The 27180-nt window shown below is 39.7% G+C and overlaps 3 protein-coding genes across 15 annotated transcripts in view; 2 read left to right on the top strand and 1 right to left on the bottom strand.

The window, feature by feature from the left end:
- Positions 1-5177, top strand: part of celf4 (CUGBP, Elav-like family member 4) — an 88792-nt gene extending 83615 nt beyond the window's left edge. For all 10 annotated transcript variants that reach the window (XM_086291791.1, XM_086291790.1, XM_086291794.1 and 7 more), the window contains one exon: positions 2674-5177. The gene's annotated coding sequence lies outside the window, so the exon portion shown is untranslated. The remainder of the gene's footprint in view (positions 1-2673) is intronic.
- Positions 5178-6115: 938 nt separating this feature from the next.
- Positions 6116-22770, bottom strand: kiaa1328 (KIAA1328 ortholog). 2 transcript variants are annotated; one of them, XM_086291778.1, is made up of 12 exons: positions 22676-22770; positions 22263-22298; positions 21951-22192; positions 20699-20799; positions 20446-20561; positions 15889-16013; positions 14468-14850; positions 14150-14368; positions 13909-14004; positions 13729-13820; positions 13456-13564; positions 6116-8360 (listed from the first exon to the last, which is right to left on the bottom strand). In XM_086291778.1, exons 1-12 carry the CDS (start codon positions 22728-22730, stop codon positions 8132-8134), a joined length of 1803 nt encoding a protein of 600 aa, XP_086147904.1. In that variant the 5' UTR covers positions 22731-22770; the 3' UTR covers positions 6116-8131. The 2 variants fall into 2 exon arrangements, with proteins under 2 accessions (XP_086147904.1, XP_086147905.1); XM_086291779.1 differs by lacking the exon at positions 22263-22298 and having other exon boundaries at positions 22676-22767.
- Positions 22401-26818, top strand: tpgs2 (tubulin polyglutamylase complex subunit 2). 3 transcript variants are annotated; one of them, XM_086291782.1, is made up of 8 exons: positions 22401-22486; positions 22901-23061; positions 23168-23247; positions 23343-23430; positions 23562-23732; positions 23903-24016; positions 24150-24313; positions 24712-26818. In XM_086291782.1, the coding sequence occupies exons 2-8, from the start codon at positions 22995-22997 to the stop codon at positions 24928-24930; spliced, it is 903 nt and encodes a 300-aa protein (XP_086147908.1). In that variant the 5' UTR covers positions 22401-22486; positions 22901-22994; the 3' UTR covers positions 24931-26818. The 3 variants fall into 3 exon arrangements, with proteins under 3 accessions (XP_086147908.1, XP_086147907.1, XP_086147909.1); XM_086291781.1 differs by lacking the exon at positions 22401-22486 and having other exon boundaries at positions 22862-23061; XM_086291783.1 differs by lacking the exon at positions 22401-22486 and having other exon boundaries at positions 22864-23061; positions 23592-23732.
- Positions 26819-27180: the final 362 nt, after the last annotated feature.

Below are 27180 nucleotides of genomic sequence, written 5' to 3'. Positions count from 1 at the left end.
AAAACAGTTAGAAGCATGGTATGTTTACCACTGCATTGCATTACCTCTTCTCTTAACAGCACTCTGTAAGGGTTTGGGAACCAATGAGACCAAATGTTCACCTATAGAGAGCAAAATCTTCCCCAGTCTTCCTTGTTAAAGGATTTTCTGCCCAAGAATCCGCTGTCTTTTGTTTCATAAATTTTTGAAAAAAGAACTGACAGGCCTAGACTGTATACAGGTAGTTATAGCTGCTCTTAATATGAAGCAACGCTGTTGTAATACCCGCAGAATGGGGTTTAGTGAGGATGTAAACAAGGCCTTATCTCAAAAAGACAATTGAATGGCAGCATATGTTGCTTCAAAACCTCTTTGTAACATTCACTACCACCAAGTCTCAGATGTTCAAGTTATCCATGTGATGTACAAAAGCATTTACAAACCTATACCATCTGAGATGCTTTTACACTTCTACTATTTACCTCAGAGAATGCAGCATCCATGCAGGACAATTAGAGATTTTGATTCAAGGACTATTCCTCTTCATGTTAAAAATGTTTTGTTTGTTTTTTATCTTTACATGATAGTCAAAACGTTTTTGGATGATGCACTGGTATACTTGTACAGTAGTAATGATTTCCACTACACAAAATGCTTTTAATGCAGAAGCATCAACATCAGTTTTCAGCTTTTTCAGTATCTTGTGATCCTCTGATTCAGCCTCGTTGAGAAACTCTTCGTTTTAATCCCCAATTGTGTTCACTGTTGTGCATGAAAGCACTCACTGAGCATGCTCATGTTTTCATTGAACAGTGAAATGATTAAATCATTTTTCCTGCTAAAGAACAAGAGGACATTTTGCAGCTGTTGTCTTACCCTTTATTGAAGATGACAATAATGATTTTTTTTTTTTTGTTATCATTAGTCACATGCAGATATTTCCCAAGACAAGCTGAGAGTGAAACGTGACATTTCAGGGAATTTCAGCAGCGACTGCATTGTCTAAAACTCCTGCAGCTTTAACCTGCTGACAGCTGTGTTACAGTGCCTCACGTGCAGCACACACACCTAACAACACTCTCGCCAGAGCGCCGTGTGTTCTTGGGCAAACAAGTGTCACTCACATCGCCTTCTTCGGCGGAAAACACTCTTAGCTCCGTGCATCATTCGCTGAAAACAAGAGTGCTGTGATGCACAGCGCTAACGGAAATGTCCCACACACACAGGGGGCAAAGCAGACTAGTTAAAACATATTGAGAATATAAGATGTTAAATGTAATTGTGAACCATAAGACGTGTCTATCTATACTGAAAGTGAAACCTTGTTTTGATGTCAGCTTCCAGGCTGGCCGAAAAAAGTAGCCTCCTCTATTTGCAGAACGACTTTACAGTAAATGACCCTGTATGTTACCTCGTAGGTAAAAGATAATTGGTAAATGGTTCAGCATGTTGCACAGGGAAGAAAGTGCTTCCAAGGGAGAGGCATTTATTACCCCTCAGGCAGGTAATTGTGCTGTTCCTCTTTGTCTCCTCCCTTCATCTGTGTGATGGAGAGTTTAGGCTGTGTCGTTCATTCACTACTGATGACTTCATTCAAGGGCAACTTATCACCCACTCACAAACTAACTGAACCATACCAGACAGTGTCCTGAGGCAAATCACTGCAGGTGGAAGAGCAATCTCATATGAATTTGTCATCAAATGTGTGCCGCCACTCCTTTTGATATGTAAAATGATTTTTTTAAACTGAATGTTGGAGAAAACATCTTCTGATTTCCTTTTTTTTTTTTTTCCCAGAGCATCATTACGCTCTCAACTGATTAGCGAGCTGCTTTTCGACTTGCATCACCAGCTTTACTATTGGTATTATCATCTAAAAAAATAAAAATAGAATAAAATAGAATAATAACACACTGTTGGCACAACAGCAAGCTAGAGTACTCTTATTTAACATCTAATGACACGGTAAGGTGTGTCTCGATTAGAATCCCTTCACCATTTCAAAAACAGGATTGAAGAGTTTGTTTTTTAATAGAAACGAAAAATTTGTTTCATCGCGTAGAAGATAACAACGGAGCTGCAGCCAGGAAGCCAGATTAATTCACTGCAGGATGAGCACTGATTTGTTTTGAAAATTGTCTCAGCAAAATGATCTTTGTTTATCCACACCAGGACTTAGAGTCTTAGTGCTGGCTAAGACGCTTTAGAGAGGCAGGTGTCCTGTTAAGTATTCTGCACCGCTCCATCTGCATGTAAATACAGCAAAAATCAACAGAGAAGGAACACACAACACTGGTGACGTCATTGCTTCCAAAGAAAAATTAATTTAAAAATCAAAGCAAATATCTCTCCGTCATTTTTCTTGTTTTCCGGTATAATGTAGAAATGTGTAATGAAAGTTCAACGGCAAGCGACCTAGCTGTCTCATTCAATTATCTAAATCAGATCCAAGCAAGTGCACAAATGAACCGCAAAGCTAGACACACCTTCAAACCCCACAGCTGCTGGTATCAAAGTGCAGTTTTCGTGGGATACTTCTAGGAACCTAAGCAATCTGCAGAAAAGCTCGAGCCAGTGGCTATCCTGTGGAAAAGTGCAAGCATCAATGCATCGAGGTGCAAAACGTGAAACCTTGTGTTGTTTCTCCACACATTCCTTTACTCAAACAGTCCCTTTTTCTTCTGTGCTTTTCAGGTTTTGTTGAGCTGTTGATTATTTGCTACCCACCACTGAGTGCAAACTCAACATCTGGACCACTGAGGCTGCTTCAGAAAACAGAGGAGAGAGAGAGAGAGCGATGACCGAGTCAAGGACACCTCCTTTTTGGATGTACTAAAACTTTGGAACTCAGAGTGAATTTGTACCAGCCTGGTTAGCCCCAGGACTTTTTTTCCCCTCTTCTGCACACATATACACACTTCTTTCCCCACAAAACCCTGCTTGAATGACAGCTACCTTTTCTGGACCACAAAAACTTTTACTTGAACAAAGAAAGGAGGAGAAAAAAGTAAAAGAAACTACATCAAACCTCCTTACAATGACCAACCCCGCTGAACTCTTGAAAGGAATACGGATGTCAAAAGTCCAACAAGAACAAAACTTTGAAAAAAAAAATATAAAAATAACAAAAAAAAAAAAAAAAAAACAACCACAAAAAAAACCACAAACAAAAAACATAATAGCGGATTGCCGTAGGAGATCTTTCATTAAGATAGTGTGGAGCAATTGAGTTTTGAAGACCAATTTTTAAGATTTGAAACAAGAAGGGACAAATTCTCTGAGAGAGAACTTAAGTAGGAATGTGACATTTTCACGACACAGATTGGCTTCGATTTGGGATGGCCATCTTTAGCTCGGAGTGCCTGTCCGTTTCCAGGGGATACCGTTGCCGAGGAGCGCCATAGCAACAGTCTCCAGGGAGTCTTATCCATCATTCCTTAGTTGTTTTAGGGACCAAAAGACCAAACATTTTTATTGCTGAGGACTTGTAGCTCTAATATACTCGGACCACTGCATCTCTGTCAGCCAGCGTGGCTGGGGAGTTGCACTTAAAAGAAGTGTACATTACGAATATATACAACACATGTATATATACATATATATTGCTGATATGCTTTTTGAATACAGGCAAAACTATTTCAGATGACCAAATGGGGTCTCTCACTTCGCTAGTTTACAATTACTCAAAATGTTTATTTTTTTCTCTTCTCATTTTGTCTCGGGAGGGATGGCGAGTGCATGGGAGGGGCTGCTCTGTATCACAGCCTTATCTTTTTTAACTTGACATCCTAACCTCATAGATAGAATAACATCAGAAATGTTTGAAATATATGAACTTGTTTATATTTGCAGTACATATATATGTATAACAGGCATTCAAGCAAATGTATTCATATATACAGTATATATGGATAAATAGATATTAATCACAAATATATGTATTTATATGCACATATTTTATATATGTGTGTCTGTATATAGAACGGCTACTGACTATGTTGAGCTGTAATTTTTTTGTAGATTTTAGCTGGAGTTTGAAGCATTGCTCTGCTTGGGAAGAATCGCAAATCTGGCAGCTCCCAAAACTGCAGGCATTCCTTTCTCTGATTACCTATATGCTGACACACAATATATTGCTAAAAAGATTCATGTGTGATGAAACACATATGGTGTACATATTATCTGAAAATGCAAAAAGCCAATCTCAGTAGCAGGCTTTAAGAGAATCAGGCTAGATGATTTTAGAGGAAAAGGACAATTATCTTCGACTCTATTCCAAACATATCTTTTGAGCTTACACACACACACACACACGCACACATGCATACACACACAAACTTCTCTTTGAAACTTGAACCAAAATGAAAATGTCTCACAACCCTTGCTCTCTTTTGCATTCAGTAAAGTGCATGTAGCGTATGGGCTGTCACCATGTCAAGGTGTGCCTTGTCACCTGCAGAATCTGCCATCAAGCACTGTGCTCTCAGAAAACAAAGAAAAAAAAACTGAACACACACACACTACTGCAAGTAGCCAGCGCGCTATTATGATGTCAAAACTACAGCCTGATCCATATCATTTTTTCAGCTGCGTAGAGAGCTTCAGTGCATGTCAAATATAACAAAAATTGTCCAAGCACTGTTGGTCCATCATTGTCTTTGGGGGGGGGGGGAGCATTTAGGTCTAATGTAGATTCATGCGATACCACTTCAAACTTCAAACAAAAGCGGGCATTAGGTAACCTTCTAGCACAGGCACTAACTTTTCAAGTTGTGTGCAAGGCACCTGAGACTAAGTTCCACTAGTTGGAAGGTAATAAAGGGTAAAAAATCAGGGCTGAAATGGGCACAATGTGGCTTGATAAGGGATGCGACTGAGCTTACTGGACCGAGGAGGATTTTAACCCTCTCAAGGCAGGCGTTGCAGATTTGTAACACTTAAAAGCTAACAACCTGATTACCCCACATACATATTTTATGAGGTATTTTTACTCAGAAGTACCACTGCAGGTATTCTTTTGTGCATTAGCAACAAAAACTTAGTTTGAGCCTGAGAGGGTTAATGGCTGTGAAGGAGATGTGATATTGATGAATATGTCATAGAGCTGGCTTCCCTTTGAACAGAAAAAAAAAAGGATTTATACTTGACATGAAGCATATCTTTTAGAAATTGTTATATTGCCTTACGTTAAGTCTTCATGCAATTATATATATATATATATATATATATATATATATATATATATATATAAAGATAAAAGCTCTAATGAAACTGTAAAATGAAGCAATAAGTGTGAAAAACCATTTACCCATTACGCCTGCTGTATCACCGAGGCTGGTTTCATATTGCTTTAGCGTAGTTTCTCATAATAGTCTACAAAAATGGTATAAACACCTACTATAAACCTGAAAAAGGTCAACAGACTTGGATTTATTAGACCCTGCATTCAACACTTATTGAGCTGGTGGAGATTACTCAATGAATATTTATATATATGAATATTTATAAGGCTATATGACACTTTGGAAGACTATGCTTCCTGTTGGGTGCTGTTACTAGTTTTCCTATAAACTTCTCATTATGCCATTTCCCCAGTGTCTCTGTTTAACCTTTTTAGCAGTTTGAATAATTTAACATTTACCTTCCAAATCCAGTGAGTCTAAAAGACACCAGTGCACATCCCAGAATGCCTCTGTTTGTGTGTGTGCCACTTAACAATCTCCTGAGCGTGGCATACAGTTAAACCAGATGACCATCGAGATCTCTTTTTTTGTTCTTTTCTTCCACTAACTTTGGTGGATTAGTACGAAACCTCTAGCTCATCAACCTGACCTGTCTCTGTCTAACAATAACATCCGAGGCAAAATATCATATGTCTGGTGTCCCTGATCGCAGCACTGTGTGCCCTTTTTTGACTGCCCCGCTGCTCTGAGAAAATTAGAAAGAAAAAAAACTGCCATCACAGTCTGTGCTTCTCGTATGATTTGTTTGAGCAATCAGTCATTTTTTTCCCACGGCGAACGAAGTAAGCAGACGCAGAAAGATGTGCGAGAACTCAAATGCCAACCACCTCATCTTCATTTGCTCCAACTTTAAGCTGCAAGTTTACATGAGAAAAGTGAAAAACAAAGTTTAGTGGTTCAAAAACAAGAAACAGAGGAAGTTTGAATATAAATATATATATATAAATATATACATAAACTGATGAATATACTGTAAATTGTTTCTTTTTTTGCTCTGTTTTCCTCTGTACATAGGTTTGCATATTTTATAGGACTTTTACTTCTATCTACAAGGACTGGATAAAGTAATTTAAATACTTAAAAAAAAATATATGAATGAAAACATGATAATGCTCATTAAAACCAGGTACAAAAAAAAATATTCGCTAGGATACGGTACAAACTGTAGGACCTGACCAAGGCATTTATCCAGAATACAGTCAGGGAGAGCATTGACCTCAGTTAGAGCTTAGACACACATTGACCTATTTTATAAAAAACAAAACAAAAAAGAAATACTTTAATGGGTTCTATTCATTTATCTGTTTGTTTAGATATTTATTTATAAGTCATGTCTGAAATGATAAGCATGCTTTCATGGCATTATTTTTTTATGAGTTGGTACGTGACCAAATAGTTTTTATATGACATGCATGGGCCACTGTTGTGGTCCACAGATGATCATTGTTCCTGTCTGCAGGACCATGCCTTCAGAACTTCTTTGATGACGGAGAAAAACGCTCCTTTTGACCAAGTGATGTCAAAGACAGATTTGAATTATTTATTTCATTGTCTGTTTATTTATTTGTTTATTTATTTGTGCTGTTTGAGCCAAGATCTGAGCTCTCATTACTGACACTGATCTGTTTTCTTGCAAGCGTTAACCTTGAATCGCGACACATCTTACCGCTCAAGTATTGGAAGTTTAACTACTACTAAGACTGCTTCTACATTTTTCCTGTGGCTTGCAAACTACTCACAACAATGCAGTACAACACTAAAGCCTTATGTATATTTGTAATTATAAATGCATACTGTTCTGTTCATTTAAAAAAAAAAAAAAGGAAAAGCTTTGTTAAAAGATCGTTTCAAAATAAAATGCCACCGTTAAGCAAAGTGGGGGAAATAGTAATCCCTAGTTAAACACATCTTAAATCAACTGTTCAATCAGAAGAGACGCCTTGAGGTCAGTATAAGTTGCTGCTAATATTTAATGAACTAATGTCTGGTTTATTGTAAACAACTTTTGAAAACTGTATTCCCTTCCCTTCCTATTCTCCCCATTGTGCTTCATTTTGTTCAACAGAGCTCTGATCTTGTTCAACTCACGTGTTCTACCGAGAACTAAATTCAATGAAAACTGCACTATTTCATCCAAAAGAAATTTGAGTTCCTATCATTTTTTTTTTCGGTGCTGTTATCAGTGATTTTTATTTCTAAAGCTCAGTAGTGTTGCTAGAATCACATTTTACTTCATGTGGTTTTCAAAGTGTTCTGGAAATCTATTTCCCAATTTCAGCACATATGGAGGGGGGTGATGAATGTTGCATATTAAGCTTTGCCAGGTTCCTGATGAGCCAAGCTTCTGATGGGCAGCACGCTTTAGGCTCCCGCCCCCGTCTCTCCAGACTGCACCATTCTCTGGTCCCCTGGACTCTTCTTTTGTAATTCTAAATGAATGATGCGTCTCAGCTTAGCCCAATAATAAAGCACAGTCTAGAATAAAATACTCTGTGTTGTGTCATAATTACTGCTGATTGGTAACTTCTTGATATAAGATTCCCCTGGTTACTTTGGGGTTTACACAATGGCAACAGCTGTCTGCTACAGGATAGTTGTCACATGTGTATGGAACCGACTATGTATAATATTTCCAGTAAATCAGAGATTTATAAAATTTGCATCCTTTAGCCAGATGCACAGTGGAAAATTATGTCATATTGGCAATTTTTTACAAACGAGGCTTGAAAAATAAACATTTATTAGTATTTAAAAAAAATTCTACCAATATCACAATCTATGCAAACCGTGTGACATTGATTCTGATTTTAGAAAACCAATAAAAAGTTAAATGAAAAACATTTAAAAAAAAAAAAAAAAAAAAATGGACACAGCTGACTGAATCTTTTTCATGCTCCTCATTTTTTTCGTCAGCAAATGAAGAAAATATCTTCTAGTATTTTGCTTTCTTCCAGGTCTTGCTGAGTGCTCTGAGGACGAGGTCCACCAGGGGTAAGCATGGTTCGGCTCACTGATTTGGGGGCAGTATGAGCCGGTCTGTGTTGTAATGCTCTGGCTCTTTGAGTGGTTGTCTTGCATTGCTCAGGTGCAGAAACAGGACTAAAGATATCCAATAACTCAACCAGAGAAAAGTCCAACCTGAAAAAAAAGAAAAACTTTAGGTTAGGTTTCTAGCCCCCGCCCCCATTTTGCTTTTTTAGCCTCCACAGCTTGTTTCAAAGGTTGAATTGACACAGGCTACATTTATCATTTATGAGCCCTGTACAGAGGAAACACTTTAAATGAGCTTTCTCACTGTGGTTTCATTGTAGCAGAGGAATGCACACAGAAAGCCTGCCAGTTACATTCTGCTTAACTATGAGGGCACATAAACAGAGCAAGCTGAGAGACTGACATCACAAATGTACAAAGCAACATCCAGTTAGAGCTAAAAACAAAGCAAAAAAAAACAAAACACTTGGGTGAGAGTTTTGCTTTCTTGTGGTCTGTGTTAACAACTGAAAGGTGAACAAAAAATATTTTCATACAAGTGTTAACAAATCTTTCTTGGTGAAGTGCCTACTGAACCCTAACAAGCAGCGTTAACAAGTCCAAACCACTGGGGCGTCCCAGCAGAAAAACACAGTTTCTTGCAGGTGTGAGAGAACAAGGGGGAGAGAACCCAGTGCCTTCTCCCCTGGAATAGAAATGAGGGGAATGTGCGGTGAAATAAATAAACCAAAACAGGGGAGATTAAGCTAATAGAGATTCAATCCCTCAGTCTGGCTGGTTTGATAAATTATTCAGTGTATACACAGTCGAACGACGGCCATTCCAGATACAAAACATGAATTCTTTAAAGCACGCTCGACTGATGTTGCTAACATAATTCTCTGCTCGTTTAAAGCCGCATCGATTTGCATTGCGCGGCTCTGCACACAGCTCTCCCAGGTAAGGCCGATCCTTGGGATGTACTTGTTGATATGCATGCGGGTGGTCAGCACACAGACGCAGTGGTGAAACTTCCAATCAGGGTGCATTTATGTTCCTCAACACGTAACTATGGACCTTGATATGTCATGTTTTCAAACTAACTTCAGGCTTCACATATCAATAGCCGAAAAGGCTTTTAAAGGGCTATATTTTGCTTTAGCAACATGAATTCATGTATGTACATGTTTGAGCAAAGGGATTTGATTGGGGGAAGAAAGAAAAAAAAACAAGAAAAGAAGCTCAACTAAGTAAATCTGTCTTCCTCATTTGGTCTCCTGCCTGTCAACAGCAAAGGAGAAAAGAGGAGAAAGTCTGAGAGCATGAGTGAGAAGGAGTGTGTATGTGCCCGCTTGTAAGAGAGAGTCTGGAAATGACTGCTGCTTTGTGGATAGAGATGGAGGCAGAGAGGGAATGTGGGGGAGGGACTTTGGCTGGGTTGCTTCGCTCGAAATGTGAGAATTTGCATTTTTATTTGTTGATTTATTTAACGGACAGGGCTCTCAAACAGCCATCCATCAACAAACGACATGTTGGTAATGAATAATGCATCACTTACCGGCGGTCACAATCTATAACAAGGGTAGTGCGGGGGGTAGGGGGTATAGTTTGGGCAGCAGTATTGGGGGGTGGCAATGGGTAGGGCGAGGGAGGGCTGCTGGCACAGAGATTGCATGAAGGCCAAAGAGAAGAATGCCAATAGATTTTCAGAGGGGGTATACGGTGCGACAAAGAACTTCATTTCTTGGCTCCAGTTTGCATGAAGTAAAGTTGTGAATTGATGATGGATATTTATATCTCCCAAGGGAGTCCTGGCAGAATCATTTTTACTGTGTGCTTACAGATAAAATACATGGACAGCAGTAGCAGCAACACACGTTTCTGTCACTGTTTTTTTTTTTAAAAAGAGAAAAATAAGGTCTTGGACCTGGAATGTCGGGTCATTTTGAGAGCATCTGAAGACATCACGTTGTCAACATAAAGCATTTAGTACTTTTATCCTTAGGACAGGAAATGTAACAGAAAGGAGACTCGGACAAAGTTTAATCTTGATTTTGAAATTTAAAAACGTGTTATAATGACTACTGTGAAACAGTAGATGTGCGCTGCTCTGCTTTCAAATACTTTTTAAATGCTTCAAACTCGTACACCAAGAAGTCTTCAGAGTACAATAAAAAAATAAAAATTAAAAATAAAAAACACAACTACTGGACTTTATTTTCCCCAATTTATCAGTTACAGAGCTTCTGTTTCTCTTTTCTAGCTCCATGAGGCCAGATAAAAATTTTCAGAAAACTTCTTCAGCATATGCTACTCACCACCTCCTTCCCACTCATAACTTTCACTGCTTGTTTGGCTTTTCTCTTTCATTAAAGATAGCCGTCTCGCCCCGGCGCCTCTTTTCATTTGCAGTCCAAACAGTAAGATAAAAAACCTATAATGGCCACTGTGTATATCCCGCATGTCAATTTCCCAGCCAATCAATAGCAGGCGGGCAATGGCAGGAAGGATCAAGATGAGATGGGCGGCGTGCGCTGGAACTGTCTCATTACTAACTAGCACAGGATTCATGAAAGGATTAAAAAGGTCACTTAATGTTAACCTCAGTTTGGTTGTGCGATTTGCACATCAACATCGAATTGGTTAAGATTAGATGGTTACAAGAGCTATTTTGTTGCCAAGTGAAGGAGAACGCTTCAGGTAACATGGGGAATTTTTCAGTAAGATTTTTTTGTTTGGTTTTGTTTTGTTTGTTTGTTTTATCTTTAAAGATATTTAAATAAAACAAGTTTAATAGTGATAATAAAGCCATTCTTTCTTTAAACAACCTCAAATATCAAAACTTGATGTGGTTGTTCCCATGATTCACTAACCAAAGCTATAAAAGATTTCCCCCCCCCCACACACACACACACACACAGATGAAAATAAGTATTTTTGAAAACTAGCACCAAACCACACATTACTGATCTGCTAAAGTCAGGCCGCTCTGACAGGTTTCTGATGAGCTCAGAGCAACAACATATTGCCTTCACTTCATTCACTGAATTCTTTTACAACTATTTTTATTCTCGGTATTTTGAACACCAGCTAAGGGAAAGACATATGTCTAATACGATTCAGTGGATTACCAAAGGATTATAAATATCTGAAAAGATGCACATGAAAAAAACATGTTGCAAGAAAACCACAAAAGGCATCTGAGACACAGACTTCCTCATTACTGGCACAAAAAAAAAAAAAGAAAGAAGACATTGTGTATCTAAGAGTAGAACAATTTTAATAGGCTTTGGAGGTGAAAATGAATGGTAATAAGATCTGATACTCCAGATCCCCTGCTGGAATTAATGGGCATCTGCTAGAGCTCACAGTTCAACTTGGACCAGGCGCTGCTTTATTTAAGAGTTAATCGTCAGAAGTTGGAAACTTCAAGGTGTTTTGAAGAACTATCCTTCAAAACAAGGAGGGGGAGGCTGTCTCACAGCTAGTGTATCTGCTATCTACCACTGCATTTACAACAAGGTAGAGGAAATCTGACATTACAGAAAAGAATTGCTCCAGTGTGGAAATAATAATGGCTTTAAAGGAAAGCTGTGCAGAATCACAAATTATTTTTTAGCATCTGATATTTTTTTTGCATTTAATTCCACTGCGGCCTTGGAGTCCAACTGAACATGCACATTGCACACGCATTAAGACAACACACAGTCAGGTTAATTACTATTCCATGTACAGAGTCCTTTGCATTTTTAGGAAATGCTTGCACTCAGTGATTCATCCCTATCTTCAAATCCCCTCTCCCCCCTTCTTACATCTTTCTCACCGTTTCCACTACTATCCATCTGAACCTGCTCTACCTTTCCTCGCTTCCCATTTTTTCACTTTATCCAATGCTCTCACCCTCAAACACACTTTTAACATCTCTCCCTCACTTCTGCTTTCTTCGTCTCATTTCTGTGGCTGAGCGGACGGGGGGGGGGGGGGGGGGGGGGGGTATCCAGAAGTCTGTTCAATTACACCTGCTGCAGGATCCCTGCTAGGACGACTAATGGAACGCAGCATGTCTCCTGACAGGCTGGCCGCAGCACTAGCTAGCCCAGTAAAAAGCTTCAATTAGCTTCTCGCAGCTCGAAAAGTTAGCTAGACTAAGAAAAGTCATCATTTAACCACAAACACTGCAGCAACAGCAAGCCCAGGAAAAAAACATTAAATACTTATATTCTAAATCTGCTGTAATCTTTTTGTTGGAAACAGGAGGAAAAGACACTCGCTGCCACAGACCACTAATAAAACACTCCAATTTATCACCTAGTTTCTAAGCTGCTACCTTTATTTCACCCATAAATCCTTGTGGAAAACATTCCTTAACCCGAGGACCCTCAGTTCAGAATTTTAGATAAAAACAGATTCATGACTTCTTACATCCTTCAGATGTTTGAACTGTGTTAATTTTTCATATATGTTTTTAAATCACAAATCTGCTGGCACAAGATTCACCATAACTGGTGGCCTGATGGCGACGGGTCAGTTAATAAATAAATACATAATAATAATAATAATAATAATAATGTATGTTGGGGACCCTGACTGGCTAACTGCTGGCCTGTTGGGGTCAGTGAAGGCTTTTTCAGTGATCATGTACTCTCACATATGAGAAGTGTTTTTTCTTACAGTTAGTATACCAATAAGTCCTACAACACACCAAATGTTCAGTTAGATTAAATGTGAAGAAAAGCTACTTTTCAGCTGCTCCAACCCACCACTGGTGCATTTTACACAACAGCAGCACAAACAAACTAAGAAATTGTTCAAATGAAAGCTGTCAAGATATGCAAATGAACTGCTTGTTTAGTTTGCCACAATCTTTAAATTTGGCTGACTTTTTGTAATGATTGCTGGAGCAGACAGCAGCTACCCCAGCCCAGCGATACACAAATCATGGGCGAGTCTAAAAAGGGGTATAGCATTTACTCCACTACATTTACTTTAAACCTTTAGTTACTTAATATTTGATCGATTTACCTTTATGACATAAAATTTTGTATTTCTTGTGTAGTATAGGGGAAAAATATTATGCTGGACACTGTAACACTTTAACACATTAACATAAATATTTCAACCACACAGACTGTTCTTCTGAGAACTACATTATCCAATATAATTGCTAAAAATGGACCACCCTTATAAACATTGTACAGCACTTTAATGAACTTACAAACTATTACAATAAATGTTTATTAAATTGTTTATTGATGTTTGTTACCTGGTGTCTGGAGTCTTTTGGATTGCAGATACTGATGTGTGCTTCCTCAGGCTTGCAGGTGATTCAGCAGGAGATGTGGCCATGTCCTTTGTGGGCTGTTTTAAATATTCTGAGGTCAAGAAAAGGATATATTTGCTTTTTTTATTAAAAATTTAACAAGGTATTTTAGTGATACATGAGAGTGCTAAAATATGTATTTCAAGCTAAACTGTTCCCCTGTCTCAAGCTAAACTGTGCAAACACTTTATTGATTAATTGATAATACAAGCTTACCACTGCCATTGTTCAGAGGATTAGGTACAGTTTCTGGATGCTTTTCATGCAAGCTCTGTCCTCCAGGATGTACTCCTGCATCATCACACACACTGTAGACAACATACAAAATGCATTAATGTTCCTTTCACATGTGTCTGGTTGGTGTGCAATATCTGTATATGCCAAAATTTGCTTTACCTGGAGGGTATATCTTGGTGCGAAGGATTCTGCACTTCTGTAACATCACTCCTAGTATTAGAGGAGCTGACCTCAGCTTGAGTAGCTGGTTGAAATCTAACACAGATATAGCAAGTTAAAATAGTCTGCAATGGTATAAACTGAAGTACAGAGGATGACACAAAATATGAAAAGACCAAGGATTGCAGACACGTAATGGATGTACCAAAGTAACTACCGTCAACAGAAAATACCGTTCTACCTTTTGTAATCAAGATGTGACTGCTGTAGTTGCTGATTCTGTCTCTGGAGCCTTTCCTCCTGCTCTGCCAGGCGTGCATGCAGCCTCTCTCTCTCCATCTCTAACTGCATCTTCTGCAGCAGCAGCTGGTGCCTCTTCTCCTCCCAGTCCTCCTGACCCAGCAGAGGCCTGGTCAGAGCTTCCTTGGCCCCAGAGTCCATGATATTCCCACTATGGAGCCTATGTGCAAATGCATGTTACATGCCATCTCCTTTGTGCCTTGCTAAAATTTTCAACATGAAAAAAGGAAAGTAATGCTGGTATGGCTGAATACTGTACCTTTTACACTCATCTTGGTTAAAGGTATCATGGTGGCTCAGACGAGAGGAACTGTGAATTCTTTGCTGCTGTGTTCCACAGACAGTGCCTTGATCCCTGCATTCACAACACTCACATCTGTGGGATGAGTGTGGGCCCCTGCACTCTATTTTTTGACAATTATGCTGTATTACTGGCCCATGAGTTGGACTTAACGGTCCATCACAAGAAAGACAAGCAGTGCTCCTAAATGTCCGTACTGCTCCTCTTCTTCCATAACCATTCCTGTATGCTCGAGCTTGTGGTCCTCCAGTAGCAGCGTGACTGAGGTATGAGCCATCAAAGAGTGAGCTATTAGCTCTGCTTGTAGATGTCCTATTGGGGAGTTCCTCACTACTGTGCACCTGGACAGAGAACAAAGAGGACAATTAATGTATTTTGGCCCATTAAGGAAGCCTCTGAAAAACTGATGGGAGTTTTTCAGCCAAAACATTCGACTGCTCCATAAAACTTTAATTTAGAGCTGGCTGCAAAGCTGAAATTTACCAATACGGAATTAGGCCTCGCTTAGCAACCTAATTTGCTCGCGTTACTATGTGCCGTAAAAGCTCCCCATTTGCTTGCAAGAGCAATTTCACAAGAACTCACATTTCACTTGCACTCTATGTGAGCTGCTGCGACCCAAGGCATCTTTTTTGGTCTACTTCCTTGCATTTGTGCACATAATTACTGTGGCTGTGTACTGAGTTAAGAGATACCAAAGAACAGTTCATATAAAAGGTAGTAGGTGAGCACATGCTCTGTAGACACTGGTAATGAAAATGATATGATGATGACACTGATGATCCTCTTGTGCTAAAGTGGTGATTTCACCATGGACCTTGTATAGCTATAATATAAAAGGGATAAACCTGTGTTTTTCAACTAAACACAAGTGACAGGTGAGCAAAGATCATGAACATTATGAGATAAACATAAGGAGAAAAGCCCATTTTATAGTAGACTGAGAAAGAGACTGACTAATTTGCTGAGGGTCAGAGAGCAGGCAAACACACATTATTCAGAGCCACTGCGGACAATGAGGTTGGCCAAGTCATCCATTCATACAGAGGCTGCAGCCAGAGAGGCATCTTCGCCTTTAAAGTGTCACCTTGAGAGAGTTTTTACTAGGTTGTAGTCATATTGAGGTAGTGACTGTGGACTGTAGTGATTTGTTATAAATTATTATGGCACTTGGCCATGGAACAATGCCTCTTGCATGTGTTTCCACTGGATTTTTTTGTATGTGACTGATGGCAAACAGGGCTATTGCCTGAATGTGGCTCCCATAGGAGAATGGCTGTCATTTTATTGTGCATTTTCCATTGCAATAGAAACATAAAAGGAAATGTGTGTACATATAACCTATAACACACACACAACCATTTTATCCCATATCTTACCTTACTGTGACTTGATGGCTGGCTAAGCTGGGCAATGGACTGATTGAGCTTTGCCTGTTGCTGAGAAATGTATTGTTGGTAGAGCCCAAGCAGCTCCTGGCACTCTTTGTACTGCTGCTGCAGACCTGGAGGACCAAGGGTTAAGTAACTAACAAAGTAGAACAACAGCTAAACTGAAACAAAAGAAACCCTTAGAGTAAAACATAACCACCACCCCAGATTTGGCTGAGAAATCATGCAGTGAGTTCCATCAAATTGTGTGACTGAAAGAAATTCTGGCTTCACTATTTGATTCAAATAGGAAGGAGTTTTCATTTTCATTCAAAATAAATAAATAAATCTTACAAATCCCTAACGTGTAGCTCTTTGATGAGTTCAATTTTTGCTGAGAAGTAGTTTTAGTAAAAGAAAAGTTTCTCCTGTGCTACTTTGAAGATGCTGGATTTAGATCGACAATCTGAATTAAAACCTTGTTTCCGTAATCAATTACACATTGGACCAGAAAAGTAGAGAAAAGGCAAAGCTGAAAACAGAGACAGGGAAGAGTCCAGCAAAATCAAAGTTGTTGTTGTGGCACAGAGCTTTCACCATCTGGGCAGGGCCAAGCTGTTTTGAGCTGAGCTGGGCAATGCCACGCCAGGCTATCTGCCAGACAGAGAGCTGGCAGACACAAGAAAACTAATCTGGAGCGGGACTACTGCTGCGCCTCAGGAGCCCCACTAATGACAGTGGCAGCACCACACCACACCCGCACATACAAAGATAATGAGCATGAGAATGGAGAGACTGCACACAGACATACTCGCACACATTCAATAATCATTGTCAATCTGACTCTCTAGTACAAACATAAAAACAGCAAGACACGAGAGCACAAATTCCCCACCTGCACTGTAAACAGCCCGCACACAAACACTACAATAAAGCAAGTAGTACACACACTCCCACCCAAGCTGACCATAAAGTGTGTTCCTCTAGGCCATATCTTTTTATGATGGTGCCCCTGCTCCCCCAGCTGATGAGTTTCTCAGCATCCATTTGGAAAAGAAACCCTCATTTTAAAGAGAAAATCAAAGTTCAAAGAAGAGTCTTATTGAAGGAATAGTTGGCAGAACACTCCATAAGAAAACACTTTGGTTGTTAGAAGACTTCAATCAGGCTGTGGAAATGAGACACAGGGAAAGAGAAGAGAGCGGTGACGACTTTGAATTGAGGACCAGACACCAGACAAAAGCAATGCAACAGCTTCCATAAACACTAGAAAAATGCGAGGAAATGATTTGATTGAACCCTCCGTCTAACTAGGGCTCCTCTACCGCCTCACTGATCTCCATGGAAGCAGTTCCATACACAGAACTTAAGGACATCACAAGGACATCACATCATGTAAACCTGTGTTGGGAGGTCTATTTATGCAGCATGAATAAAAGTCCTAAAGGGGAGATAGTGAACATGCTTATACAACTAAACCTCACTGAAATCCAAGGTAATGTGTGGTGTGTTCAGGGTTTGTTTTTCTTTTAAATGCATATTTTACCACAATATAAGGCAATTCCCACTTTATGTCGGCATACAAAGTAGAGACCACACGCAATCTAAAACACACAAGCAAAGTCCATCTGTGCTGAACACCCAAGCAGGCTGCAGCATCATATCATCCCAGTGCATAGATGAACATAACATGTGTTAATGTGTTGACAGGGTAATGCAGTCCCTGGATAGCAAGTGCTAGGTAATCTGAACCGAGTGGCGCAACACTGATAAGATTCCACTTCTCAGCCAGTCGCTACACTAAACATGCTTCCTCTACAGCCTTGGACATCAGCCAATGGGGGCCAAGCTCTCAGCAAGCCCCTAGTTTACATCAGAGCTGCAACGTGCCAACAATGACTTACTCCTCCCCCCTGCTCCAAAAATACTCCGAATCAAGGGCTTGGGTTGAAGAGGCTTCAGACGGGGTCTGTCAAAATGATTCACTTCCCTGTCAGGCCGAGGCTCAAATGAAATAATGAAATCCACTTCAAGGTGGAACAAATTTGCACAGGAGGGGGGAATATTTTAAAACCTGCTTTAGCACAGTGTGCCAAACAGATTGAGCCTGAGCTGGAATGTGAGAGGTATGGGGGCGGAGACGGATGTGTGAATATGTGTGAGAGTATGAATGTGTGTAAGGAAGAAATGGCGGGGAATTAATAGAAGGAGACGGTTTACATTACTGCTTCAATCCTGCTGAATCTGAAAAAGAGACATGAATGCCAAATCTCACAATAAACCAATACACAACTCCACACATCATCTTACAGTTATTTTAGAAAATGTCTGGAAATTTCCAAGAGTGAAGATGAAGAAAACCATTCTCAGGCATCTTCGAGACTCATTGATCAGAACTCTAAAGCAATAGCAGTTCTGAGGCACAGATGCACGACCTGGCATCAGTACAAACTGGCTGGTGGCTATGGAATATGTCAAATGGCACACCTACCAAAGCTTAAAACACAAGGTCCATAAAAAAAATATTACATTTATTAAGCATTATTTATTTTACATTAGGCTCACAACTGGTTCCATTCACTTTTATTATACTCCTGCAGAAAGAATGGCTATATATTCAAATATAAAGCTGTCGTATTTACCCACTGGTAGGTAGTAATTTATTGTAAAGGACTACTGCACAACTTCCAAGAATAAAAGGTGAGTTACACAACAACAAGACCAAAAATCATCATAACCCCTAAAACATAACAAATTTGAATTTATCCAAAAGCAAGCATTTGATGTATGCTTATCACAAAAAGCACACTTGATAAAATTAGATTTCCGCATTGTAAATGTCACACATCAAAACCTTTAAGGCCAGAAATGGATTTAGCACTCCTGTGATAGAGGAATGCCAATGCCAATGCATTCCTCTATCAAATGCCATTTTAGTAACACGCAGCAGAACTGTTGTGTCCCTCTCTCCATGGCCTCAGGATTCCCTCCAATTGTTTCAGCTCAATAAGTGGCATTACATGTAGCACCTGCTGTGCCTTGTTCTGGATACAGAAAGTAAAACAGTATACCATGTTACTAACGCCACCTTGACTTGTGCTCGTGCCAACATGCCCTGAAGTAAAAAAGCATCCTTTCTATCTGAAACACAAATTCAGCCCTGTGTGCCAGTCAGCTCCAAATGTCAGCTGAACATCCCAAATATCAAGGGTACTTTTCCTTCTCATCCTAGTTGGCTTGGGGCTAAGGTATAGTCCTACATTCTTTATACCCCTGACATCCCTGAATCTTGGTGAGATAAGATAAGCTAAGGCGTAATGGAATTAGACTTGACAAGACTCTCATTCAGTGTGTTTGCCTTTGGTGTCTCCTTAACCTTTCGGAGAAGTGCCGAAACCTTCTGCCTGAGAAGAGCCTTCGTGACTCTTGCACACACTTTAAAAGACTACGTTCTCCCCCCCGGAGGTGCTTGGATCCGAACACTTTTTCCTCTCAAATACCTTTTTAATGGAGTTTAGAAGTTTGGTGTAAATGCCAAGTCTCCAAGCCAAAGTGCCTTTAATTGAGTTGTGCTTTCCTAATTTTCCCCGCCGCCGTTGCCAATCGTGCAATTTACCAGCCGGGTCAATTACTCTTCATATTTCGCAGTGTTTTTAACCTAAATTGACTGCTGGCCATACTCTAGTTTGACCTGAGCAGAATTGTTATGAAGACAGCAGATTGGGGTGTAGCATTACAACTCTAGCACCGTTAGACATGTTAGACCAACAAGAATCAGCTGTTGACCTGTCTGATCTCATTTTCTACAGGAGAAACTGAGAGATATTCTCTAACACTGAATAGTATGGGAGGGTGACAAAAAAACACGGTAAAAAGCAAATACTGTGGTCTTCTCTGTGAATATGAAAATTCATCTTTGGATGATAAGATGATTTAGATGGTTTAGGGCACGGCTCCAACCATGAAATTGATTCTGTACACAACAGCGGATAAGCTACAAGCACTCGCAAAAGACAACTGCAGCAGACATCAAGTAATATAAATTCATCTGCTCTACTTCTCTGCCTTTTGTATCAGATTGAAGGTTCTTGCCCAAAGACTGTAAATAGCCTTGCCTGAGACAACACTGCCCCCTGCAGACTTTCTTTTTGAACAGCACACACAATACAATCATATACAGTAAATACCATAATGAGCCACAAGGTGTTGGCTTTATGAAATGTCTTTTCTTAAATACATTTTACTTTTGGGGTTTTTTAAACATCAGCTTTAGCACAATAACTCCTTTTTGGTGTCTTTGCAGCAGCCTTATCACGTGAAGATGCATGTTCCAAAATAGTTTAAACAAACATCATTAAAGAAGGTCAAGTTGTCTGACAAACATTCAAACAGAACAAGATGAGCAGATCTGCTTTCACTGATTATAAACATAACCCAATGCAGCTCTCAAAAGAGCATCCACAGCCTTATTATTTCACTTAAAAAAAAAATAATTCACTTCATATGGCCCATTAGGAAAAGCAGGGCATTATACATTGCAGCTGTCTGCTTGCTTTGAAAGGATACTTTCCCTTTCCTGTGCTATGATTTGGTTCTGTTGCTCTAGCTGCTGAATCTTGCATTCAAAATTTCCCTGTTCATCTTTCAGACGCCGCACCGACTCTTCTTTCTCCTCGCTCACTCTAGAGAACAGGGAAACAAAAGACAATTTAAAAATAAAATAAAAAAAGAAGGAAAACATATGAGGAGTTAATAAAATACATTTTAATTTCCATCACTATAAATTGTTAAATTCATAAAAGATAATAACGTTGGATACCTAGCCAGTTCTTCAATGAGATTTGCAATTCGTCGCTTATCTTCAGGACAAAGGTCTTTCAGACAGACCTCACTCTTTGCTTTGCTGACTTCAGAAATTACCTTTAAGAATATGAGAGTAAGAGTTAAACATACAGATTTAATAATAAAGAGTAGCAGTACTGTTTCTATATACACTCACTGGCCACTATATTTAACAAATTCATCTGTTTGTTAGGTTCAGCCAATCATATGACAGCAATTCATGTAGTCTAGTTCAGCGGTCCCCAATCCCCGGGCCTCGGACCGGTACCGGTCCGTGTGTCGTTTGGTACCGGGCCACGAGAGTTGAGGCTCAGGTGTGAAATGTATGGTTTTCAGGGTTTTTATCAGTTTTCAGCGTTATTTTGTTATCGTTTTTATCGTTAACTTGGTTTTTCTGGGTCTTTTCACGTGTGTTATGAATAAATCTTCTTTTTTCGGTACCAGTACTAGTTATATTTTGTTGTATTTATCCGCGACACCTTAAAGGCCAGTCCGTGAAAATATTGTTGGGCATAAACCGGTCCGTGGCACAAAAAAGGTTGGGGACTGCTGGTCTAGTTGACCTGCTTCATTTCAAACCATCAGATTGGACAATAGAAGATTTAAAAACATTGCTTGGTCTAATGAGTATTGATTTTTTCTGTGGTATCCAGATGGTAGTCTGAGAATTTGGAGTAAATAACATTAAAGAATGAATCCATCCTGCATTGTATTAGCATGATGGCTTTGGTGTAACACTAAAGTCTACCTGAGTATTAACCATGTCCATCTTTTTATGACCAGTGTACTATCTTCTGTCACATGACATGTCACAAAGCTCAAATAATCTCAAACTGATTTCATGAACATGATGAGGAGTTCACTACTCAAATAGCCCCAAAAGTCACCAGCTCACAATGCAAAAGAGCACCTTTGGGTTTTGGCGAACCTGGAGATTGACAATATTGATGTGCAAGTGGCAAATTTGAAGCAACTGTGTGATGCTAATACATCAATATGGACAAAAATCTTTAAGGAATCTTTCTAGCCCCTTGTTGAATTTATGCCACAAAGAATTAAGGCAGTTCAGAAGTCAAAAGGGTGTTCAACCTGATACTAGCAAAGCGTCACTAATGAAGTGGACAGTGGGTTTATTTGAGACCAAAAAAAGCACTATACGAATTTAAATTCAGTGCATTACATATTGCCATTTAATCAAAAAAGTTCAGCCGAAAAAAATCCTATGATACCTGTGAAACCGGAAGAAAAGTCTGAGGTGTCATCACAGCAGCATTGTGGTGAACAGACACGTCCTCCTTAGTATAAACCCCTGAGTGATCACTTTGGTTTTTGACTTCTCTCCTTTGCTTGGCCTGTTTTTTGCAGTCAGAAGTGCTCTTCACTCCCATCTTGTGGCCTCTTTTCTTGGATGTACTGGTACTGAGTGGTTTCAGGTTAAAAGGGGCCTGAGACGTCACTTCTCCGTCCACCCCTGAGGATGTTAAGAAGACAACAATAAGAGCCACTCTATATAAAGTTTTACTGTTTATCACTGGACTCACCAGGAATAAACACCAAAGGCCGTTCATCATCTGACACTGTGTGGGCATAACAAAAAGAGGATGGAGACACTCAAATTAAACAGCTGCAGATGGCTTTTACAGTGTTATTTTTGCTCTGTTCTGTATTGGGAGACCTAGCAGGACTAACTCCGTGTAAGAGGTAGCATGAATACCGTTATCATCAATAACAAACTATCCAAAATCAACTTGAAATAAGTGGTTAGGTGAGCAGTCTTTATCTTAACTATAATTAGCTACAAGCTCTCTCACTTCCTCAGAGAAAACAACTTTCTAGTACGGACGTAAAAGTAACACTATAACTCTACTTCGAAAAGCTTTATGTCTTCCTGTAAGATATATACAACTGTGAAGTGTTGGATAAGGCTAATGTAGCTCGATAAAAGTCAGCGTACCGCCATTCATCCAAAATATCCCCGAATTTTCACTTCTTTTCGCTGCTGCCGCCATGTTGAATCAACCGCCACCACTCCCAGGGAGCCAAGCGTTGCTAAGGAATAGATGTCCCGCCTTTCTCTTACAAGCAAAAATCTCATTGGTTGCGTTGTAGAAGGGTGGCTTTCTATTGGTGCAAATTCATGTCCGTTTTGCGTCCCTTCTCCCTCCGCTTGCGTCCGCAGATGAGCTATTTGGAGCAAGGGGAAGAATGCGCTACAGACATCTGCAAAGGATGCATTCTGGGTTTTGTACAAATTTGTGATCGCAATCACCCAAATGGAAGAAACAAAGGAGAGCTTCAAGATTGCCGATAGGCTGATGCTCGGTATCACTCGGATACTTGGTGTGTATGATTGTGATATGTATTGAGAGCGTTAGCTAGCAAAGCATTGAATTCTGTGAAAAAATAGATTGTAATAAATGTCATGAACTTGTCCTTGCTGGGACAGAGAACATGCCTGGGGTGGTCGACGTGCGTTTCGCAGAAAGAGAGCCTGCAGAGAAGAGGAGTTTGCTGTCATGGGAGCAGGTGGGAAGGAAGATGCATGGTAGATGTCAGATATTGATATGGCAGTACTGTATACTTTTGTCATGTGTTATTCATCTTTTGTGTTTATTTGCCAGAAAAACACATGTATATTACCAGAGGACCTGAGAGACTTCTATCTGACAACTGATAGCTTTACACTAACATGGAGCGTTAAACTAGACAGTAGGTGTCCTGATGTGTTCTGTCTGCATTCACAGTTTTCAAAAGAGAAAAAAAGTCTGTTTTTATTTAAACTATTTTAAAGTAATGTTGTAAATGAAAATAGCAGCTTTTCTTATGTTCTTGGCACACAGCCCTCACTGTGTGGATGTGCTGTCTTTCAGGTGAGTGTGTTCCCTTAGGATGCATGATGATTAATAGTGTGGCCAGACTGTGCCCGCTGCTCCAGCCCGTGTCACTCTTCTCTCTGCCCAATGCGCCATCACTCGCTGACCTAGACTGGGAGGAGAGCGGCACAGAAAGTGGTAAATATTCACCTGCCGGATCCTCATGTGGGATCCTCAATTACAACACGTCACATTCAATTACGTTTGTTTACAGTACGTGTGCTCAGTTGTGCAGAAAGCAGGCTAATGAATGAGCTCTTGATTGGACCGTAAATATTTATTCAAGATTCATTAATGCTATCTGTCAGGGTCGGCGCGTGTGCCCGTCGCACCTCATTTCGACTCCCGGAGCCGCATCTTCGAGCTGGATTCCTGTGGTGGGAATGGCAAAGTGTGCCTAGTCTACAAAAATTGCACTCCAGGTGCTCTGCTTGTGTATTGTATCTTATAGGTTATAATATATATATATATATATATATATATATATATATTTAAAAAAATATTTTTTTTAAATCTGAGTTCCTTAAGTTAACATCCTTGCTTTTTTTTTTTCAGGTGTGGTTGCTCAGAGGAGTGAAATATGGTTTCTAGACCGCTCTCTGTGCTGGCATTTTCTGACCACAACCTTTACCTCTTACTACCGACTGATGATAACCCATCTGGGTCTGCCTGAGTGGCAGTATCACTTCACCCCATATGGCCCCAGCCCTCAGGCTAAGGTAGTCAAAGTGTCTAATCCTTTTTTTTTTTTCAGAATATGTGCTGTGACATAAATTGTATTTTTAATATTTATTCATATTATTAACAACATGTGAGACCATTGCAGTTGTATGAATACATTTTATTCAGGATGATTCTTTCACAGTCTACTACAATACTGGCAAATGTAACATTTTAGTAAGTTAGCACAGCACTGAGTTTTAAGTTGCTTCCAGAGAGCATAATTATGTGCATAAGGTGCCATACATTCCACAGAATCAGATATAGCATTGCTGGCTCGGTTAGTAAATTAAGTAGTATTTTCAAAACACATTTGGTGTGGGTTTGTTTTTTTGTTTTTTTCCCCATGTGTTACATGGATTATGTTAAATTATGTATATCTTGGTTGCTGCTGCAGCAGTGGGCATCCCTCTACCAGCCTTTGACTTTCAACTGTGAGCTCAGTTTGGCGGATCCTGCTGGGGATTTATATCTGAACAAGCTGGATCCTTCCAAGGCTTTCAAAGGCAAAGCCAAGGTCCCAGCCCCCAAGAAGAAGCAGTCGACACAGTGCAACTCAGGGGGCGCAGCCAAGGGCCAAAGCAATGCAGGAAGACAAAGTGGAGCAAAGCGGTGAGAAGGTACCCGTACGATGAAGACATTTCCAAATGTCTCCAGTTCCCTCAGGAGCTGGACTCAGTTTGTTGGACTTGGTGCTGTTTGACATGTTTGCCAAGGCTGAGTTGATATGTAGCCAGGGTTGTTGCTGGCTAGACACATTGGAAAGGTGATACAGTTATAGTACTAAAAGTGTTGAAGGCAAAAAATGTTTCTAAATTTTATATGTTTGAGGAGACGATGGCAATTTCCATCACACCTGGCTTAGATGGTTAAAAATGAATCCCCCTCACATGTAGAAAGACACAATCCTGAATTTTATCCACCTTTGGATGCCAAGTGTTGCCAGAGTAATTAGTCTTTGAATTAACAGAGAGTTGTATCAGTGTATATTCAGTACTTATAAACTCATTTAAGGTAATGTTCACTACTGACAGCTTATGGTTAAAAAAAAATCATATAAAATCAAAGCAGACAGATGTACAATATAACTGTACCACTGCTGTAACCAGAACCAGAGTTTATAAGTGCTGCTGTTTTCAGTGGGCTTGATTTCTGAATGCATTATGTAAATTCTACATGCAGCATGTAATACTGTAAAGTGCGGAAATGGCTAGATAACACATCTCTTTATATTAATAACTTTAAACTTAAGGAAACAAGAAGACTTAATGTAATGCTGTGTAGCTCACACCCTATATGTATTGATAATTGACAGGTTGAAAACTAACGTATAGGACTCAACAGATGCTTTTAGAGCTTCATTATCAAACATTAAGCCACATAAGTGTGAAGACAAACGTGACCTGTTACATTATAAAAGGACTACTAACTGGCCATTGTACTACTGCAGTGCCTCATGAATGCTGCTCTGTAATGTAAACTTCAGAAATGAACACTGTTTCTAACACAGATTATTCATCATGAGTGAATGAATATCAAAGGTATATTTTAACAGTTCAGGGCCACAGTTGTACAGCGGTTAGCACTGTCACCTCACAGCGTGGAAGGTCTCTGCGTTCAAATCCACAGAGTTTGCATGTTCTCCTGTGCCTGTGCGAGTTCTCACCAGATATTCTGGCTTCTTCCACAGACATTCACATCAGATTATCTGGTGACTCTAAACTGGCTGTAGGTTGTGAATGGTTATCTTGTGTTTGTTTCACATGATTTCTACTTTAAGTCTTCGCCACAGGTATGTCAAAACAACAAACCTCTATGAAAGCCAACAACGTAGTGCTTGCCCTAACCTGACGTGCGCCTCCCTTCATAAGCAACTATACATCGCACCAGATGGTACGTTTAGTACCACTGATTCCTCTTATGCATGTCTGGCTACGTTTTTGTGGCTGGCACTGCATCTAATAGATCAGGACATGATCACACGCACAAGCCTGAATACCCGCAACAACATCAGCCGCATACGTAGGTAGCCCCTGTCGACCCTACAAAGAATCACCAGAGAAGTTTAATTCAGCTAATACCCCTGCCACAGACCCCACCTACCGATTCTAAATTGGGTAAGCGCTTAAGATAATGGCTCTTGTAACACAAATATAAAGCTCAGTAGACCCAATCTCACATCTACAGTTTTGGTTCAAGTACTTTTTAGTATGTACTTTTTGTCTGTAGGCTGCTGTGCACAAGAATGCTAGAAAGAAAAATGTCTGTATTTGGTTTTGTCGCTGTCCTTTCAAGCGGTGAGGAGTCATCTCCTACTGTGTGTTTGGTTTTCAAAAAAATATGATCCCAGTGTATGGGGGCTGTTTGCTTCTCTTTGCACACCCTTAAGTTTTTCCACAGTTGTGGAAGTAGTCCCCTGTTGAGTGTTAAAGTGAATGATATTTATGTCTTCTAAGGTTACATAAGCTGCTATTGCAGTAATAAAAACAACATGAGTGAGCGAGTGTGGTTTTGTCAAATTTTCATCTCTAAAGTGACCGTATGTTTGTCTCAAACCTTTTTATTGTAGCGTATAGTAACGAGTACAGTGAGTCAAAATGTCTAATAGTGTATATTTTATATGTATTGTAGTCTATCATTTACACTAACTCTAGAAGAATAATTCAGGGATGGGCAATTAATTTTCCCAAGAGACCACAATTAGGGCCTAATTGTAACATCTACTCTTACCAGTAGCAGCTTATAAAGGAATAATTAATATTGAGCAGAACTGAGTTCATCTTATTGGTCCAGCTCTCCACAACAGTCTCAGTTTCCCATGTTGCCACTTGGGAAAATTAACTCACCACACCCAATTTAAGTTGAT

This window comes from Aulonocara sp. 'chitande type north' Nkhata Bay, linkage group LG5, assembly GCF_057382095.1.
Source record: "Aulonocara sp. 'chitande type north' Nkhata Bay isolate Kocher_YH1m ecotype deep benthic linkage group LG5, A_spYH_male_GT1.1, whole genome shotgun sequence".
In the NCBI taxonomy this organism is placed as follows: domain Eukaryota; kingdom Metazoa; phylum Chordata; class Actinopteri; order Cichliformes; family Cichlidae; genus Aulonocara; species Aulonocara sp. 'chitande type north' Nkhata Bay.
The sequence above is the reverse complement of the archived record's forward strand: the minus strand, read 5'-3'. Positions and strand labels throughout refer to the sequence as shown.

Coding starts and splice junctions, on each gene's coding strand:
- kiaa1328 (XM_086291778.1), bottom strand. CDS start 22,730: ATGGCGGCAGCAGCGAAAAGAAGTGAAAATTCGGGGATATTTTGGATG. Junction 22,193..22,262: donor GCCTTTGGTGTTTATTCCTG/GTGAGTCCAGTG, acceptor TAACATCCTCAG/GGGTGGACGGAGAAGTGACG. Junction 16,014..20,445: donor CATAGCACAGGAAAGGGAAA/GTATCCTTTCAA, acceptor TTGGTCCTCCAG/GTCTGCAGCAGCAGTACAAA.
- tpgs2 (XM_086291782.1), top strand. CDS start 22,995: ATGGAAGAAACAAAGGAGAGCTTCAAGATTGCCGATAGGCTGATGCTC. Junction 23,431..23,561: donor ATGGAGCGTTAAACTAGACA/GTAGGTGTCCTG, acceptor CTTGGCACACAG/CCCTCACTGTGTGGATGTGC. Junction 24,314..24,711: donor GCCCCAGCCCTCAGGCTAAG/GTAGTCAAAGTG, acceptor TTGCTGCTGCAG/CAGTGGGCATCCCTCTACCA.